Source organism: Oncorhynchus masou, chromosome 29 (assembly GCF_036934945.1).
Source record: "Oncorhynchus masou masou isolate Uvic2021 chromosome 29, UVic_Omas_1.1, whole genome shotgun sequence".
NCBI lineage: Eukaryota > Metazoa > Chordata > Actinopteri > Salmoniformes > Salmonidae > Oncorhynchus > Oncorhynchus masou.
This window is the reverse complement of record NC_088240.1, coordinates 60,949,693-60,968,554: the sequence shown is the minus strand read 5'-3', so window position 1 is coordinate 60,968,554 and position 18,862 is coordinate 60,949,693. Positions and strand designations below refer to the sequence as shown.

The following is an 18,862-nucleotide window of genomic DNA, read 5'->3' as shown; positions in this document are numbered from 1 at the left end:
ATGTTTTATATTTTCAACTTGGCGTTTTTGTTTATTTTGCATTCTCTAAGAGCAGAGGGAGGCTCAAATGCACGCCAGTCTTCTGTGAAGGTATTCGCCGAAGACTCACCATTTTACCTCGAACTACCTGTGTTCCAGCACTCAAGGGTGCCGCTGGTAGGCAAGGAGCATTTCTCTCCAGTCCGTGGAACGGGACACGAACAATTACCGGATAAAGTTAGGAAAATACTGATCCCGGTGTACCCAACACAGAAGCCCTCTGGTCCAAAAAGTCAAGCCCGCGAAGTGATAACACTTTGTAACATCAACAAGATGTTCGTGCAGGTAAAGAAAAACATTTTGGGCACCGGGAGTTCACTGTCTCAACTGAAACTCGGAACATGCCAAGCCAATAAATCTACAAAAGTGTCCCTCATCTTCGAATACGACCTCGGCCTCTGTGGGAGCAAGCGCTCGGTAAGGTTTGTCAGCATTCATAGGCCTACATTTCCCAGAAATACCTTGCTGATATTGACATAGGTCTACTTATCTTCAATAAACAGTTAGTAAATAATCGTGTGGCCTACTCCAACACTCTCCGATATGATCCCCCGAAGCTCCAAGGGCCTATCAGACGAGCTGCACCATTCACCTTGCGAGTTGTCTGTCACTTCAACAGGTGACTTGCAGTATTTACACTATTTTGTGATGGCTTGATGTTTACCTTGAGTTCATGTCACTGGAGGAGTTATCATTCCATACAAAGAAAAGGACATAAATGATAGCAGGTTTGCACAACATTTTACTAGTTGATTTATAGTCAATGCCAATTATTTACATTTGCTTATTTCTTTCCAGATATCATTACTCCTACAAAATAGGCTACATGCTGAACGTGGTACACAAGGTCTCTAAACCAATGAAGAACAGAACCCGTTCCATACTCACTGCACGTAATGGTAGGGTATAGATGAGTCATTGATCTACAGTAAATGAGTAGTCCTCATGTTATAAAATGTACTTAAATGAGCCCTCAGGTAATTGAAAGATCTGACTACTCATTCTCTCTCCCTCAGCTCAATGGGAGAGACTTGCCCCATCTGATGGGTACTCTATGGGAAAGCCCATGTACTTTCAGGCTGAAGTGCCTTCCATGTCTAAAGATGGACGTCTCTATGTCCACTCATGTAATGTGACCATTAAGCAGTCACACTCCTCTACGCCTCAGTTCACTGTCATTGACAATTTTGGGTAATGTAGACATACAGTATGCCAGATCACTTCTATCAGTATCATTTGCACAGTACTTTGCTTTTAAAGAGGCAATTGGTAGCTGAAACAATAACAAAGAAAACCCCTGCCCATGTTTTGGCAAAAATCTGAGGGATGGGGCTGGAGAAATGTAACCACTCTCAAATTCATAGAGCGAGCAATAAATGCAAGTACTGCCCATCTATGACATCAAAATTATAGTTTTGGGTTCGGATGTTGTACCACAGTTATATTCTTCAAGAATATATGGGTACATATAATTTATTAATCCAAAAATGAATGTAGCTATTGTAGATTGACCTTCTTGGATTTAACAGTAATCTATTTTCTGCTCAGGTGCATGGTTGAGAGCAAAAACAACAGTGGCTCCAGATTCATCCCATATAAAAGGAATGTTGTGAGGTTTACCATGGATGCCTTTCTGTTTCAGGGAATGACAGCAGGGCAGGTATGTTAAGGATGCACTCCGTTTGTAATATGCAACAGTAACCATAGTCAACTGACCAGTAGTTGAACTTGAGTGCTATGACCTCGTTAGATTTCCTATGCAATTCATGGCCTCCATCAAGCATTATAACTACTGAGCTTAATCTTTTCTTTCCCTTGTCTATGCAATTCATTTGACTGAGGTCCTCTGACACTGCATTGCATTGGAAGACGTATGTACATAAGTATGCAAACTGTAGATTCTGTGCCACATTTGAATCAGCTCAAGCCGCCTCTTCAGCCACAGCAGCTCTACATGTACTGTGCTATATCTGTGGGGAGGTCTGTCCCCTCTTCAACTGCGAAGGCCTGCACTTACGATTCCGCAGCAGGAGGGTAAGCCCTGCTAATACTGAAGCTGTCTGATACTTTATCCATATAGGCCCTGCAAAAGATGATAGAAAACCATGAATAATAGAAAAAATACTTATGTTGCTCTGACACATCTTGGTCTGGTCCTATCAGATGGAAGGAGCTGTATGGAGCTTCTTCAGTCTGCTCCTGTTGTGAGTCCACATGTAGCTCTGCAGTTCCCTCTGGTGAGTACTGTGCCTACAAGTGTATCTTTGCATTTAATTACTGTTGGGTTTTGTGAGGTGGTTTTGGTCGTACTTTTTTTGCATTTGTAAAGATGGCCTCATGATATGCACATTTTCAAACATTTACACACAAGGCTTAGCCTGTCACCATCAATGAGTATCCATTTATTCAGTCTGTGAGGATGTTTGGCATCTAACTCGCTCTGTGTACTCTAGCCACCACCAAGATGGTCACCAGCAAGTCGTGGTCGGTGGAATACAGCACAAAGCCTGCCCAGGAGTTGACAACAACCTCACAGCCCGGGACTGTTGTGGCGGGGCAGTTAGGTATGAGGCAGGTGGAGAGACTTAAAGAGAGGCCTGTGAAGGGATTTGCTGTTGTGGAAGTGGAGCAGGTCTCTGAACCACACAGAATATTCGAAGAGTTCTTTGGTGTGGACAAATAGACAACAAGTGTGGTCACTGCCCGATGTTCATGTCGATAATTCATTTTGGCAATAAAACAAATTACTGATACACCATCTAGTTAATATGTTTTGTCAGTTAAAATGATGAATGGTTTGGAGAAAAGAAAGGAGACCAACAAGTTCCTTTTATTAGCATTACTACAGGGGTAAATGTTTTATTGCTACAATTGTATGACACATTCTGTACAATGATACTTTTACAAATGTTAGATTGATGAATATAGTAATTGCGATCAAGACTTCATAACAGTTTTAGCACTTCCCACACTCAGTGACTTTCCCCTTAAAGTCCTTCAATGACATTTTAAACAAAATACTTACCTAATTGAAAAACATGGTTTTCAAATAACTGAATCACAGGCTATAATATGAACAAATTCTCAGCCTCCATAGTTGAGAAATTCAAAAAGGCAGAACCTTCATGGCTATCCCTTGGTCTCTACTCGTCATCATTGCTTCTTCACATTGTTTACCCTCTTCCTTTTGCCTATCTTATGGTGCCTCTGCTTGAAGATGTGACGTGTCCATTTTACATTCTGTGCTAACAACTCGCATAGCGTTACAATGTAACTTAGATGTTAAAGACCAGATACATTGTGGATGTTATCTTTATCAGTCTGTTTCAGGAAGCTCTGCCATCCAGTCTAGTGCAAGACACCCATACCTCAATAGTATGAGCTTAGGTGGGAGTGAGTCCCTGGGTGCCTTGGCATGGGAGACCCAGGATACATGGGGCTGGTTGTTGAGTTCCAGTAAGTTGTAGACGGCCCGAAAAAGTTCCCAGGGGACACGGGCATAGGGGCGGCATGCGTGTTCATGAAGTTAATTTTTGGCTGGTGGCTGTGGTAGGGCTGGGCATAAGATACCTCAGTCTGGTACTTCACAATGCCCCCTCTCCGCCGTGGCTCTGGTGGGCCTGTGAGATGCCCTGGAAGTCAAACTTGTAGGCGTAGCGCTTGCCGTGCACCTTGGTCATGATGTTCTTGTCGTAATAGTAGCGCAGGGCGCGGCTCAGCTTGTCATAGTTCATGTTGGGTTTGCTCTTGCGCTCGCCCCAACGCTTGGCCACCTCATCTGGGTCAGTCATCTTGAACTCGCCATTGTTGCCCTCCCAGGTGATGATGCTGGAGTTGTTGCTGTCCGACAGCAACTCCAGCAGGAACTGCCACAGCTGGATCTGTCCGGAGCCTTGGAAGAGAAACAGGACAGGGGTGAGGGGAATGGATGCATCAAAGGGCTGGATTCTGTTAAAGTGAGCAAGATCTGTTTCTGAAATGCTTCTCTTAAGGGTAGGATTGTTTGTAGATTAGTATAGTTTTATCCATACACACCATTTTTTTGTATAGATTTGTAAGTTGTTTTTTTTGCTTGAATATCCTTATCTACTATTGTGTATTGATTTCCATTTCATTCTTTATGCGATGTGCACTGCACAGAACACCGTAAGAATTATCACTGTGAATCATTGTCATTTTTATTTGTGTCAATGAATCCCTTAAGGGATAGGTTGCCAACTGGCAATTTGACACAAATACAATTACATTTATTCACATGCACCATTGATATCGCCTTCTCGTGGACTATTTTGCTATCGTCATATCAATCTATGTCCCATGGGTGTCTGTGTCTGAGAATATAATTTGCATAAGAGATGCCACCAGGATTCTAAATACACTTTCAAGTTTGAACTACTTCAGCAAATGTGACCTTTTTCACTGTGTGTCATGGAGAGAGACAGAACGTGGGTGGACCAGGCAGAAACCTACCCACAGGCCTGTGAGCGCTGGGGTCAGGCAGCCTGTATGAACTGTGTTTGCCTGTTCGTTTCTTGGAGTGGAGGGCCTGGCCTTCTGTGAGGAGATACAGAATTAATTCTGTCAAACAGGGTCATTCTGGTTAACGGGAGACAATAATTAAAATGTTTCAGCCTAGTTTTGCTGAGTGCGAATGTATAATGCTATTGTCTAGGTGGACATTTTTGTCAATGTGCCATCCCAGACAGGGAAGGTAGGACTTAATTGTTCTCTTTTTAAGGAATACCTCTGCCCTCTGTTCTCCTATTCAATCTATTTTGGAGTGTTACAGTTCACGACACCAAAGCAGACAGTGTAAAGGCCACATTTGTCACCACCTTTTTGGTTCACCAGTTTAACATGGTGCATTATGGGATATGCTCTCACCTGGATTGGCTAGGCGACTGCTGATGGGACCTAATGCTTGGTATGGGTCTGCAAGGAAATTAAGGGTTGGAAAGGTTAGATTGTTCTGTTAAGACATTGTTGGCTTGACTATGGTACCAGTATTACAACAAACTAGGGTCAGGAAACGAGAAAGCAGTACAGATGCACACCTTGCACAATTCTCGGCGGAGGCTCTGTGACTCTGGTGCTGTGTTGGTGCTCCATGGGAGAACCTAAATCATAAACATGATTTATTTATCAGTTTTCTCCATTATTATTCCATCTTGAACGACAAAATTCTTGACTTAATGAATTTATTCTGCCTCCACTGTGAAACACTGTAGTAATAATTTCTAGAACTAATCTGATACAACTATTAGTATGAATCTGCCTTAGTGCTCACAAGAAATGTAAAGCACTGAGAATAAGATGTGACGTCGGTTATTGTACCTTTGGTTACTGCAGGCAGCATGGGGTTCGATGGCCAGCTGTTCCTTCTGCCTATCTCCTCATAGCTGTTCTCTGCTCAAAAAGAACGGAGGGTGAGACTAGGCATCCACATGAAGAAAGTTCAGACGGGTAGCAGGGTGAATCCATTTGAATTCCATCCCTTTTTGACAGCATCCCTTTTGATTTAAACAACTTTCCATAATGTTTGTAGTCAGAAGGTTACATTTTGGACTTGAATACCAAAACATTTAGGAGATAAAGGTGCTCAAAGTTGACCCATTTTGCATACCATACCATGAGACATCCATGTCTACATCACCGGAAAGTATAAACAGTTGAATATATCAGTTAAAAGGTTTTTCAAATAAATTATGAGATTTTTAAATGACAATTGACTTTTTGACCTTTTTTAACGTTAATTATCTAAACTTGTAAACTCTTTCTTCATATATGTTGTAGATTAGATCCTACTTTACATCATCTGAGGTGTTTGTGTTGTGCCCGCCATTGGTTGAGACACAACATGCTCTTGAATACAGGGTGGGTGTCAATCATAGAAATAGAATGGACCTATATTTGAATATGAAACAAATCAGAGTTTCAGCGTTTATTGATTTGTTTCAGGTGAAATTACATTTTTATTTTCAAGAAAGTATAAAATAGTTTGACAACACTGTTTGTAAGCTTTTAAATGATAGCAGTCTCAACTGTTTATCTGTTCCAGTGATGAAGACATAACTGTCTCGTATGTTGGGGTTTGTAAAATAGCTCAACTTTGAGCACCTTTTATCTCTGGAATGTTTTTGCATTTGGGTCCAAAAAGTAACTTAGTGAGAACTTCTACAATGGGGAAATATGTCTGGAATGTTTCATTCAAATCAAGTGATTGAATTCAAGTGTATTTACCCAGTAGCCATAGACGGAAGGATTTTTTTTCCCCAAACACAATCATGGTATCAATAATTGCTTCTATTTCACCAGTTGCACGTCAGAGTACTTGGACAGATGAAGTTATAAGGATAATTTAGTTGTAATGTCAGCCTGCGGTACCTCGGAGGGCCTTCAACTTGACATACTACATGAGAGGGGTCAACACTGACCTAGCCTGCAATGTAATTTCCCAGAGTAGCTCAAACTGCGAATGCAATGTTTCCAAAAATTCCTCCCATGTAGCAAGATACTCCCTGATCATCAAATGCACCACTTAGCATTCCCATAGAAAACAATGGGGTATCGTCATCGATGGCTTCGTCCATATTTTTTTTACAGTCTATGGAAGGAAGCCCAAAAACTGAGACTTAAAAGAGTGATTTGAGGCAGCCAGAAGAAAACAGAGAGCTGAAGATGGTCCAGTATTCCTTGGGGTGAGTGTCCTTTTGACCAGGCCACCTCTGTTGCCACTAGATTGTCAATTGTGTCCCAAAGTGGGGCCCATACTCGCCCATTTCTCTGCCGGTGCAGCTGTTTCCTGTCTGAAACTGACTTGAGACGTGGACTCGTCAAATAGTTATCAACTCAGGGCAACGCTCCGCCAAAAGACTTTAAAGCGCTCTAAACTATGTAATCTGAAAAGGCAACTCGACACTTAATTTTGAAGTATTTGATCTGCCTCCGAGGTTTGAATAAATTATTCCTGCCACAAAACCCCTCCATTTTAATCCCCTTCTCATTTTAAGGCTGTTTATCTCAATGCTCGCTAGCTCCAGGTTCTTTATGCATGCGGTTTAAGGATTTTACACTGTCACTGTGTTCTTGGTAATGAGTTGTGAAGTTAATTCTCTTACCTGATTTAACCTGTAGTCTGGGTTGTTGCTGTGTGTTGTTGGTTGGAGTTGTGGGGTAGGAGAAAGTAGGGCTGCCTAAAAAGAGATTCAAAGAAGGTTACAAAATGGATACATAGATCAGTTATGTCCTTGTGGAGTATGAAAATAGTCATATGAAAAGTTTCTACGAGTCCCAGGCCGTAACCCTTACTCTGTCGGAGGTAATTGAGGTGGCCGAGCAGGATGTCAGTGTTGTAGGCGGACGTAAGGCGCATCATATCCTCCTTGGTCATCTTGCAGAGGGCCTTGCCCTCCAGTGTGTGGAAGTGCCTGATGTCCACCTCCTCCAGGCTGTACTCCTTGATGGCCCAGTCCAGCCACTGGCGCACATGGTCCTGGGTCCACACCTCAGGGTCTGGGACCAGGAGGAAGAGGAGGACAGGGAGAGAAGGAAGAGAGATTGGTAAGTCGTGGTAACAGGAGGTTGTTGTAACTCACACAGACCCATCATCTCATCAAGTTGAGAAGTTACTCTTTTGAGTAAAAAAAAAGTTCAATGTAAATGTTTTCTTCTCCTCAAATGAAACTTAAGGTGTTTTTAAATGTACAGTAAGAACCCAAAGATGATGTATGAACCACATGAATACCCCAAAATATCAGACAGTTTGTAGACGCCTAGCCTCTGTCTGTACCCTAGGGCAGGGGTTCCCAAACTGTTTTGCTTTGTGACCCACCAATTGAGTTGTCCTTTTTGAGTCTCAACCTACCATAAGGGTTGAGTGGTGAAAAAAAACAGACACGGACCAAATAATAAGTCAAACATATCTTGGCAGCGGAGATAAAATGTTGTGGTTTTATAGCTAATCTCCTACATTTCCTACAATTCTATGCATTTTGACATGGCTAATGCTGTGTTCTTATGCTCAAACATTACAAAATCAATGGGGGCTGATTGTCTAGCTTTTATTTAGTTTATTGTTAACATTCAAAGATTATAGGCTATTATTGAGAAATAAATAGGTCCTTTATGTTTTCTACATACTTTCTATTTGGTTTAACGCTTTCAGTGTAAACTTTTCATCCAGTGTCCCAGAAGTGGGTCCTGACCATCATCAACTTGATCATCAACTTTTCTTTTTCTTGAGCGGATGGTCAAGGGGCTGGAACATAATTACAAATCATTTGTTGACTGCAAATTGACCTCAAGATGCCCAAATGGATATTTGATTAAAACATAATTTCAAACCTTGCTTACATGTTTTTATCTTATCTATTATGTGTGGGAATACTTTTAACAGATTTCCAAAATGTAAATCACTTGTAGCTGATATGCTGGTGTTTTTATTTAAAAAAATGTATGTCCCAAAATAAAAAATACAATTATCAATGTTGTTTTTGTGTTCAGAATTTGGGGGGATGGGGCCCTGCCCTAGGGTCTTCATTGTCCTTGTTTAACACAGCTGTGATGTAATATCCGTATTATCAAGGCCACTAGAATAGCTTGGCCTGTGTGACTCAGGCTAAGAATCAAACCTTGTAGTCTTGTCTATTAATTGTATAGATTTAACACACCTAATGTCTCATGTTTGGAATGTCATCTTAGGTGGAATCTCCCAACAATGACTCACTGGCTGGATTCCATTCCATAAATGTGCTCCCTTCCCAGTCCCTAAAATCTGCTCTTAATGGCTGACTCCCAAATGATGGAAGATCATTTAACAAGTGAAGGCAATATGATGGGAACACCATCCCAGCCTATTCTCTTCGCAGATCCTTGTGTGCCTTAGGATCTGGGCACCCCTCTGCTGAGTGTGTTGGCACCTCACCTGCGGGCACTATGACTCTCTTCTCCTCTGTGGTGTTGGGTGTGGTGGCGGTCTGGGGGCTGGCGCGGGGCTCAGGGTATGAGGCCTGGTAGGCCAGCTGACCCCCTTCGTTGCTGCTCATGTGTCTGGAGCGTTTGGTCACACTGCAGTCCACAGGGGACTCACGACTGTTGAGAGAGAATGGGGAGATGAGTAATATTCTGGTATGATTCTGTGTGATCCTGTTGCAGTATTTATTATGGTGATGGTAAACTCTCTTGAATGTAAAAAATATATAACACTAAATAAGTGGGAATGTGGTATATATGACACTAAATAAGTGGGAATGTGGTATATATAACGCTAAGTGGGAATGTGGTATATATAACACTAAATAAGTGGGAATGTGTTAAATATAACACTAAATAAGTGTGAATGTGGTATATATAACACTAAATAAGTGGGAATGTGGTATATATAACGCTAAGTGGGAATGTGGTATATATAACGCTAAGTGGGAATGTGGTATATATATAACACTAAATAATTGGGAATGTGGTATATATAACGCTAAATAAGTGGGAATGTGGTATATATAACACTAAGTGGGAATGTGTTAAATATAACACTAAATAAGTGGGAATGTGGTATATATAACACTAAATAAGTGGGAATGTGGTATATATAACGCTAAATAAGTGGGAATGTGGTATATATAACACTAAATAAGTGGGAATGTGGTATATATAACACTAAATAAGTGGGAATGTGGTATATATAACGCTAAAGTGGGAATGTGGTATATATAACGCTAAATAAGTGGGAATGTGGTATATATAACACTAAATAAGTGGGAATATGGTATATATAACGCTAAAGTGGGAATGTGGTATATATAACGCTAAATAAGTGGGAATGTGGTATATATAACACTAAATAAGTGGGAATGTGGTATATATAACACTAAGTGGGAATGTGTTAAATATAACACTAAATAAGTGGGAATGTGGTATATATAACACTAAGTGGGAATGTGGTATATATAACACTAAGTGGGAATGTGTTAAATATAACACTAAATAAGTGGGAATGTGGTATATATAACGCTAAATAAGTGGGAATGTGGTATATATAACACTAAATAAGTGGGAATGTGGTATATATAACACTAAATAAGTGGGAATGTGTTAAATATAACACTAAATAAGTGGGAATGTGGTATATATAACGCTAAATAAGTGGGAATGTGGTATATATAACGCTAAATAAGTGGGAATGTGGTATATATAACGCTAAGTGGGAATGTGGTATATAGAACACTAAATAAGTGGGAATGTGGTATATATAACACTAAGTGGGAATGTGGTATATATAACACTAAATAAGTGGGAATGTGTTAAATATAACACTAAATAAGTGGAAATGTGGTATATATATAACACTAAGTGGGAATGTGGTAAATATAACACTATGTAAGTGGGAATGTGGTGTGTATATATAACACTAAGTGGGAATGTGGTAAATAAAACACTAAATAAGTAGTATAACTTCTCTCAAAGACTGCTAATTGTGATGCACCCTCCCTCACCTGGTTCCGTTGATGTGCTCTCCTCTCTTCCCAGGGTTCTGTGCTCCCGGCCCGGCCCACTCCGGCTCGGTGGGTTCTTGGCTCTCTTCGGAGGCCTGGCTGAAGCTTCCCGGTGACGTCATCTCGCCCTTCATGTGCATGGTCGTGGCGGCAGGGAAGGGCGACTCGAAAATGGACTGGTCCTCGCTCACCACGGACAGTGCTTCCTGCCGGCATGGACATACAGTGGAGTCAGCGGTTACAGTAAGTATGGGCCACAACTAGTCATGTGATGATGGTAGCCAGGAAACTGCTCACACCTCTGAGGTTTTTCCACACTACGTTGAATGGAACACGCATGATGAAATGTTATACCCTAATGAGTCTTGTTCTATTGATGAAGGATTTATTAATTCACATTTCTAACGTTGTCATATTCCAGATGTCTTTAGAATATGTGATTGGTGACATGGAAAATAGAGGATTGTGGCATGAAGTTTATAAATCACTCTCATTATTGATCAATTTAGCTGTATCATAATGTTTGATTAAAGTTACTTGCGGAACACTGGCATCGACGTTTGGAGAAATGAGAGCTTCCGTGATCTTTGTCACAGTTTTAATTCGTTGGGATTGGGGGATGGTGGGGGCGAGCTTGGTGGAGTCAGATCAAGATTTGAGACGCTTTCTTTGTGCTGCTTCCTGTGTTTAACGCTGACAATGGCCCCCAAACTCCAAACCATTCTTCAAGATGGCACTGTGTGTGTGTGTGTGTGTGTGTGTGTGTGTGTGTGTGTTTGTCTGCGAGGGAGTGTTGTGTCTATACGGTGGGTAAGGATAGGCCTTGTTTTTGAGTCTTTGTGTGGGTAAGTATATATGTGTTGGTCTAAGTGCGTGTGTGTTTAGAGGACTTCACTATTGTCTTTGTGGCTCGTACGTCAGTGCCGGGCTTTTCGGTGGCCCACAGGAAATCTGGCCCCCATGTGCAGAGAAACCTTTTGGCACAGGCCAAGGGAAAGGAAACAGAGGGGGGCCACTGTGTAAAGATGTGGCTCATTTTTAAACTGGAAAACAACCTAGGGTTGATGAAGGTAGGGGAGGATTGGGTACGTCGGACATCAAGAATACACAACCTTGATTGAAGTTCAAAGTGCCATACTTCCATTGTGTTACCTGAGCATTGTAAAGTGATTCATGCATTGTACACATTTAGTGGCATTTCCTTCGTTAGACTAACAGTGACAGGACTGTTAGCTATAGCAACATTTAAGCTTAATTGAATGACATTAATAAACTGACATATTATTTCAGTACTCATACTGAAATGTTAGTACATGTGATGTTTGTTTTCAGTGGTAGAGGAACAACACATCACAGGTCCACCACACTTTCCTCGCTGACCGTTACCCTCTCTCTCTCCTTTCTTTGTCTCTTTCCTCTCGCTTCTCTCTTTCTTATCCCTGTCTGTCTCCCTCCTCCTGTCATGTTGTGCAGAGGTCCTGACAGCAGAAGTGAAACTAAGGGCTGAGCTGAGAAGAGGTTGAGGCTGAGCAGCAATGATTCATGGAAAGTGTCATGAGCACCATTCTCATATTGTAATGTTATGCATTGGAGTGATCAATTGTTGAACTTCTTATCTTTCATTAGGTTCATTCATTGTTTCAATGGTGTGTTTGTGCATTCACAGCCCCAAGCTCATACACCTGCTCTTTCTCTTTCTCTCTCCCCCCCACTCCCTCTCCCTCTATAGCTTGCAAACTGACACAAATATACCGAATGTGGCCTGACCACCAATGCCACAACTGACTTCCTGTTCAATGAGTTTCGTAGAAGCTAGGCCCTGTTGCTGAGGGACACAAAATAGTTTTGAAAACAATTTTGTCTACACACACACGGCATACGCACATTTTAAAGTTCTGTCAGTTCTGCTGTCAAAGTGAAATTATTTTTTTGGTTCATTATATTTGTGCATTATCACACTTAGGCCATTTTTATCTATTGAAAGGTTTGTACCGAATGTACTAGGCCCACCTAAGGCTAATACTAGATACTGCCATAAAACGGGTTGTTGAACAAAAAAGGGTCCTGTGTGGCTCAGTCGGTAGAGCATGGCGCTTGCAACGCCAAGCGTCGTGGGTTCGATTCCCGCTGGGGCCACCCATATGCAAAAGTAGTGGCCCCAGCCGACTTGTAAGTCGCTTTGGACAAAAGCGTCTGCTAAATGGGATATATTATTATTATTATAAAATACAAAAGCCAACAGAACCATACACAGGCAGAACATGTAGGACTAAGTTAGAAGTCTGTTGTCTCAGGTTCAGCTGCTTAAATGGTTGATGGTTAGCAGCAGAAGGTACCACATTCATCTGTACAAACAATAGCACGCAAGTATAAACACCATTGGCCAACGTAGCCGTCATACCACTCTGGAAGGAGACGCGTTCTGTCTCCTAGAGATGAACGCACTTTGGTACGAAAAGTGCAAATCAATCCCAGAACAACAGCAAAGGATCTTGTGAAGATGCTGGAGAAAACGGGTACAAAGGTATCTATATCCACAGTAAAACGAGTCCTATATTGACATAACCTGAAAGGCCGCTCAGCAAGGAAGAAGCCACTGCTCCAAAACCGCCATAAAAAAGCCAGACTACTGTTTGCAACTGCACATGGGGACAAAGATTGTACTTTTTGGAGAAATGTCCTCTGGTCTGATGAAACAAAAATAGAACTGTTTGGCCATAATGACCATCGTTATGTTTGTGTTTGGAGGAAAAAGGGGGAGGCCTGCAAGCCGAAGAACACCATCCCAAACGTGAAGCACGGGTGTGGCAGCATCATGTTGTGGGGGTGCTTTGCTGTAGGAGGGACTGGTGCACTTCACAAAATGGATGGCATCATGAGGGAGGAAAATTATGTGGATATATTGAAGCAACATCTCAAGACATCAGTCAGGAAGTTGAAGCTTGGTCGAAAATGGGACTTCCAAATGGACAATGACCCCAAGCATACTTCCAAAGTTGTGGCAAAATGGTTTAAGGACAACAAAGTCAAAGGATTGGAGTGGCCAACACAAAGCCCTGACCTCAATCCCATTGAAAATTTGTGGGCAGAACTGAAAAAGCATGTGTGAGCATGGAGGCCTTACAAACATTGACGGTTCTGGGGTGGTGGTGGGGGGGGGGGACAACAATTTTGGACCCCATTGTGGCCCCCCACATGTGGAGTATGAAATAATTTGTACATAACACATTTTTGCTATCATTCTTTTTTAACATCCATTATTAGACAGTGGCAACGATGATAATTATGAACATGGTCTTTTGCCTGCTAATGCCTGCAATGCAGTGAAGAAACCAATGACAACAATAACGTCTAATGTAAATGGCCCCTCTAACAGTACAACTGGACCCAGCTTAGCCCCCCCAGTTTAAATGGTCTAGAACCGCCACTGCTTACAAACCTCCTGACAGTTACACCAGCGTTGTCAGGAGGAATGGGAAATAATTCACCCAATTTATTGTGGGAAGCTTTTGGAAAGCTACCCGAAATGTTTGACCAACGTTAAACAATTTAAAGGCAATGCTACCAAATACTAATTAAGTGTATGTAAACTTCTGACCCACTGGGAATGTGATGAAAGAAATAAAAGCTTAAATAAATCATTATCTCTTCTATTATTCTGACATTTCACATTCTTAAAATAAAGTGATGGTCCTAACTGACCTAAAACGGAATCTTTACTAGGATTAAATGCCAGGAATTGTGAAAAACTGAGTTTAAATGTATTTGGCTAAGGTATATGTAAACTTCCGACTTCAACTGTATATCTTTGATTCACAAGGGATACTAATTACTAGTCTAAATCAAAGGCTTGTAGACTGCAATGCATAACTATGGTTAGATTAACTTTTGTTCCATATCATTGCTGAAGTTGACTTATGTTGTGAATGTATTTTCGCTTTGATCTGTGCTTATGGTGCCTTTCCACCGAGGCCTCGCATTGCAAAGAGTTTGTCTACCAAGATGAATGTTCATTGCCAAACAAGAAAATATTGACTCCGCTAAATATTCAATCGTCTATAATTTTAAAAAGTCAATGGATAAAAAGTGTACATCTAAAAGAAAGTTCATTATGCTATTGTTTATCACAATTTAAATGAATAAATAACTGCCCATTGAAACCAGAGCCATATATCAAGAAACTGTTTGTTTTGCTTATTGTATGCAGTTGATCACTAATTCACTACGGTGATCCATGTAACATGTGACCAACTCTGTCCTCAATATGGTGTAGAAGCCAAGAAAGCAGAAGTAGAGGTTGAATCGAGCTGATTTTGCAAAGGCCTGCAGCAGCTGCTCCTTCAACATGCAAAAACATGTGGTTTTCACAACTTTTGATATGGCGACATCATAGCTTCTGTTACATGGCTTTTAGACAGTAGAAACATAAAGCATGTACTGTAGCTGCCAATAATAAAGGATACGCATGGAGTATGAGCACGTTCGTCTTAGTTATATTCAGAGTTAATGTATTCACATCTAAAACATTGCAAAAACATCTAAAACATTGCAGTGCCTCGACACATCCAGTGACTTGATTCAGTTTTGCAAAGACTTTTTTTTGTCTTTTTCATTTGGATGGAGCGGAAATGTGTGCGGAAAGTCTGAGGTTTGAGACAGGAAGCCTGCAGAGCTCAGATAACGACACCTGACAAGCGCTCCTGTTTGCAGTTCAGGCCTCTATATTCTTTAAATAACTTTGTGACAAAAACAACTGACTTTATCTGGATGTTTTAGAAAATATCCATGTTTCAGTAGATGGGCCATCATATTTAAGTTTTAAAAGTGTGTGTGTGTGTGTGTGTGCGCGCGCGTGCTCCTAAATTACGCTCTCTATGTCACTGTAATAACATCCATTTTCAGTAACCAGAAGTAGCCTATTTATTCCCTCCCTCAGATTATCTGAATAGTAGCCTAAGTATGTTAGTCCTATATGTTGTAATAGCTATAGGGTATGAAGAAAAGTAATAATCATTTCGTTATACGTTTCTGGAAGTGATCTGATTTCAGTGGACGAAAAACAGGATGGACACCTGCAATGCGCGAAAGTAGGCTAAAGTTGTTGGTCCAAAACGTATACATTTTAATCAAGTTTAATAACATTTTAATGTAAATGGATTATTCCAATGCCTTAGCTACTTCAAAATATCATCAACATGGAACCAATTTCAAAACCTGTTAAAACGTTTATTTCGTTTCGTTATTAGCCTCTAAATTGATATGTTTCGTTCTGCAAATAGGCTGAATTGATCGTGAGGTTTATAACCTTGGCAGAATTTCCATTCGTTGTTTTAGTGCCTTTTTCTCAAAGTTGAAGGTCCTTATTGCTTTACAGGACACGCTATTTAAACGGGCGCTACATATTTTTTGTCGAACTATTCGTTAACTGTTTGGTTAAATTCACCCTATTATGTGAAAATAATAATCGGTATTGCTATAACAAGGAATACCTCAATACCTTATATTTGTAATCGATGCTGTTCGTTTGTCTTGGTCAGAGTTTTTGCCCCACCTTCATGACAAAAATGCGTTTCAGAACCATTAGATAAGTCAATATTTTATCCATTCCAAATCTAGTAGCCTAGTTATTCTCATCAATTTCGTTAAGCTTGAGATCGTCTCTACATTACCCCCATTTTAATAATTCGATTAAAGAAGAGTCATTTCCTGAAGTCCTTTTTATTAATTGGATAAAATAATCCTAACAGTTATTCATATGTTGTGGTAATTATGATTTAATGTCGAAATAAATGTAAAATATGAAATACCAGTCATCTCATGGATTTCGATCCTCCAACTCTATGGAAAGTAGCCTTCTACTCCAAATACATTCCATGGCGCCAAGACACCTGCCACGAGCGCGCTCCAATAAACTTGTACTGATCAAGATTGCTTGTATGCTGTGTAATGTGCTTCAAATGTGTCGTCTTTATCATCAATTGGGACAGGTACATCACTTCTTTTTAAATCACCTTGAACTTTCTTTAAACTAGCATATGTGTTTTTAACCCAGTAACGTCTGCATTAAACTTGATTAAACGAAACAATTAAAATAGCGAGTTTTGCGCGCCCCTTTTTACGCGTGCAGTGCAGGACACCATTTCGTTTTTATCGGTGTGTAAAGATGTAGTGGTTACTTGTGTTATTAAAGAGCCGACATACAACCACGAACGGGAAGGAAGAGGAAATTTTGTACAAGAAGGAAAGAGTGGGGACCTCGCATCACCGCTTTGCCTCTCTCACTCAGCAAACAGAGACGTGCTAAACAACTCAGTGGGTGGCTGCGTATCGTTTTCACAAGCGACATTAAAACCAGTTCAATCGCCTACCTTTATCGTACAGTCCATTGTAGCAGTAACTCAGTCGTTGATTCTCATTTAGTCATTTAAACACGTTATAACAAGTCTGGATAGCCTGACTGAATCGCATCAACCCATACACAAGCGCATTTACCCTTTGGCGCAAACCATTGCAGCAACAATTCTTGCTTAGTCCATAACCGGATGGCAGCTTTTTTCTCTCTCTCTCACTCTAAATTGGGAAGTGAAGTCACTCTAACAACGCATTAGGGCTGGGTCCCTACTGGTGAAACGAAGTCCTTTTTAATTTCTTAGAACATTGCACACACAAACCTGCTGATTAGCCTACAAATCAACGATGACAATCTTCCTAATCTGACTGTGCCTAAAAGTTGATGAGGCTGATGATTGGACATAGAGCAATAAAGGTGCAGATATGGTTGGGCTTCTATAGGCTTTGCTCCGAGTGTTGTTATCATTCAGCAATGTTTTGAGAAATATGATGCATTTTGAGGTGCCCAATCACATTACATAATGTGTGTTCCAAGCAACATGTAATTTACAAATGAATGTAGGCCTATTTCTAATTTGTTATTGGGCATTGTTGAGATGAATACATTCGCTTGTCATTCAAAAGCCTGTTGCTTGCAACTTTCTAAACTTAAACTTGAATAGCCTCACCATAATAACCATAGTGGTAATGAACATTGTATACCCTTCCTGTAGTTTTTTTCTAAATATGACTCCGGAAATTGCAACTGATGTCAAAAAAATCTCTGACCGCAAACTTGCACACTGATAAAAAGAACCTCATCACAAAGTAGGTTACAAAGTAAGACCATGTTCCCCTTAGCAAACGAATCATTAAACGTTCTCAAACAAATAACCATCTATCGTCGATGTAGGAAAGGGCATATTTTAAGACCTTTACTTTCTTAGTCTGCAAGTCGGCCTATAGATGGTGCCGATAGATATGGCTATAATATGATAGACCCAATACACTTCCGTGAGGTTGAATGTAAAAGGTGACTTTAAACAAATTCATAAAACATTGTTGTATTATTTAATAGTGTGCAAAGTTAGACAATAGAAGATGTGAGTTTCTGTATTTCATTAGAAAAGGTTTGTCTTTTAATAATCAATTTCCATAGGTTTATCATGAAAGCTACCACACATTGCTTATGTCTCAATCTGGCTTTAACGCATGCATGGAGTAACCTACTTTAGTTTGTCTATCACCATAATATGTTCAGAAAATCGAAACTTTCTTTGGCCTTTTATGTCAAAAATAAATTCAAATAAATAAATAGCCCAGCTGAGATTATCCCAAGCCCTTTACAAGGCACAGCATTAATAGCCTACTAGTAAACCTAGATTTAGTATGTATTTTCTGTCTTATGCATTTAAATGTTTCCTCATTTGTGGAAGGAAATAACGAAATATATTTGAACTGTCCCTTCAGTCCACTGAACAATGTTTAGGCCCATTTTTATGTATTAAGATAATCGATGAGACATTTTGATTAAGGTTATAGCATTGTTCAGCTTTGTAATATTCTGGAGTTTTTCATTGTCATTAAGTTGGTAAACCAGTTGACTTGATGATGGACTCTTCATCATTAGGCCGGCCAGGAGGTTGTGTAACTCGAAACCCCTTGTGTCCTTGTTTGGAGACGGGGGTCCCAATCACGACTCGTGTGTCTCCCACACCGTGCACGACTTGGCAGCTCACTTTTCCAGATGTATTTTTTCTCTGCTGGGGAAAGGCGCTTGTGTGGGCCTTATCTGCTCAGGCCACTCACACCGTGATTTCAGAGCTTCAGCATGTAGTTTACGGGCTATTGTTCAGTCGAATGGCTTCTAAAGATATGCTCATGGCCTCCCACCTCATTATAAGCAACTTGCAAGTTCTGATTTTTAAAACACCCTATCTGTCCTCCGCCCTGGCTGGCATAGGTTTATGCTTAGTCGATGTTGCCAAGCATAGAAGGTAATG

General features: G+C 40.6%; 1 protein-coding gene and 1 pseudogene across 1 annotated transcript; one reads left to right on the top strand and one right to left on the bottom strand.

Moving 5' to 3' along the window:
- Positions 1 to 2,753, top strand: zp3d.2 (zona pellucida glycoprotein 3d tandem duplicate 2). Its single transcript, XM_064944911.1, has 8 exons — positions 1 to 456; positions 543 to 658; positions 838 to 938; positions 1,056 to 1,230; positions 1,588 to 1,699; positions 1,988 to 2,073; positions 2,203 to 2,276; positions 2,493 to 2,753. The coding sequence occupies exons 1-8, from the start codon at positions 1 to 3 to the stop codon at positions 2,720 to 2,722; spliced, it is 1,350 nt and encodes a 449-aa protein (XP_064800983.1). The 3' UTR covers positions 2,723 to 2,753.
- A 114-nt stretch (positions 2,754 to 2,867) lies between these two features.
- Positions 2,868 to 17,076, bottom strand: LOC135520164 (Friend leukemia integration 1 transcription factor-like; annotated as a pseudogene).
- Positions 17,077 to 18,862: the final 1,786 nt, after the last annotated feature.

What these genes read in the sequence shown, in the direction of transcription:
- zp3d.2 (XM_064944911.1), top strand. Translation starts at nt 1, where the DNA reads ATGTTTTATATTTTCAACTTGGCGTTTTTGTTTATTTTGCATTCTCTA. An exon ending in CATACTCACTGCACGTAATG is followed by an intron (nt 939 to 1,055) that starts GTAGGGTATAGA and finishes TCTCTCCCTCAG; the next exon opens with CTCAATGGGAGAGACTTGCC. An exon ending in TAGCTCTGCAGTTCCCTCTG is followed by an intron (nt 2,277 to 2,492) that starts GTGAGTACTGTG and finishes TGTGTACTCTAG; the next exon opens with CCACCACCAAGATGGTCACC.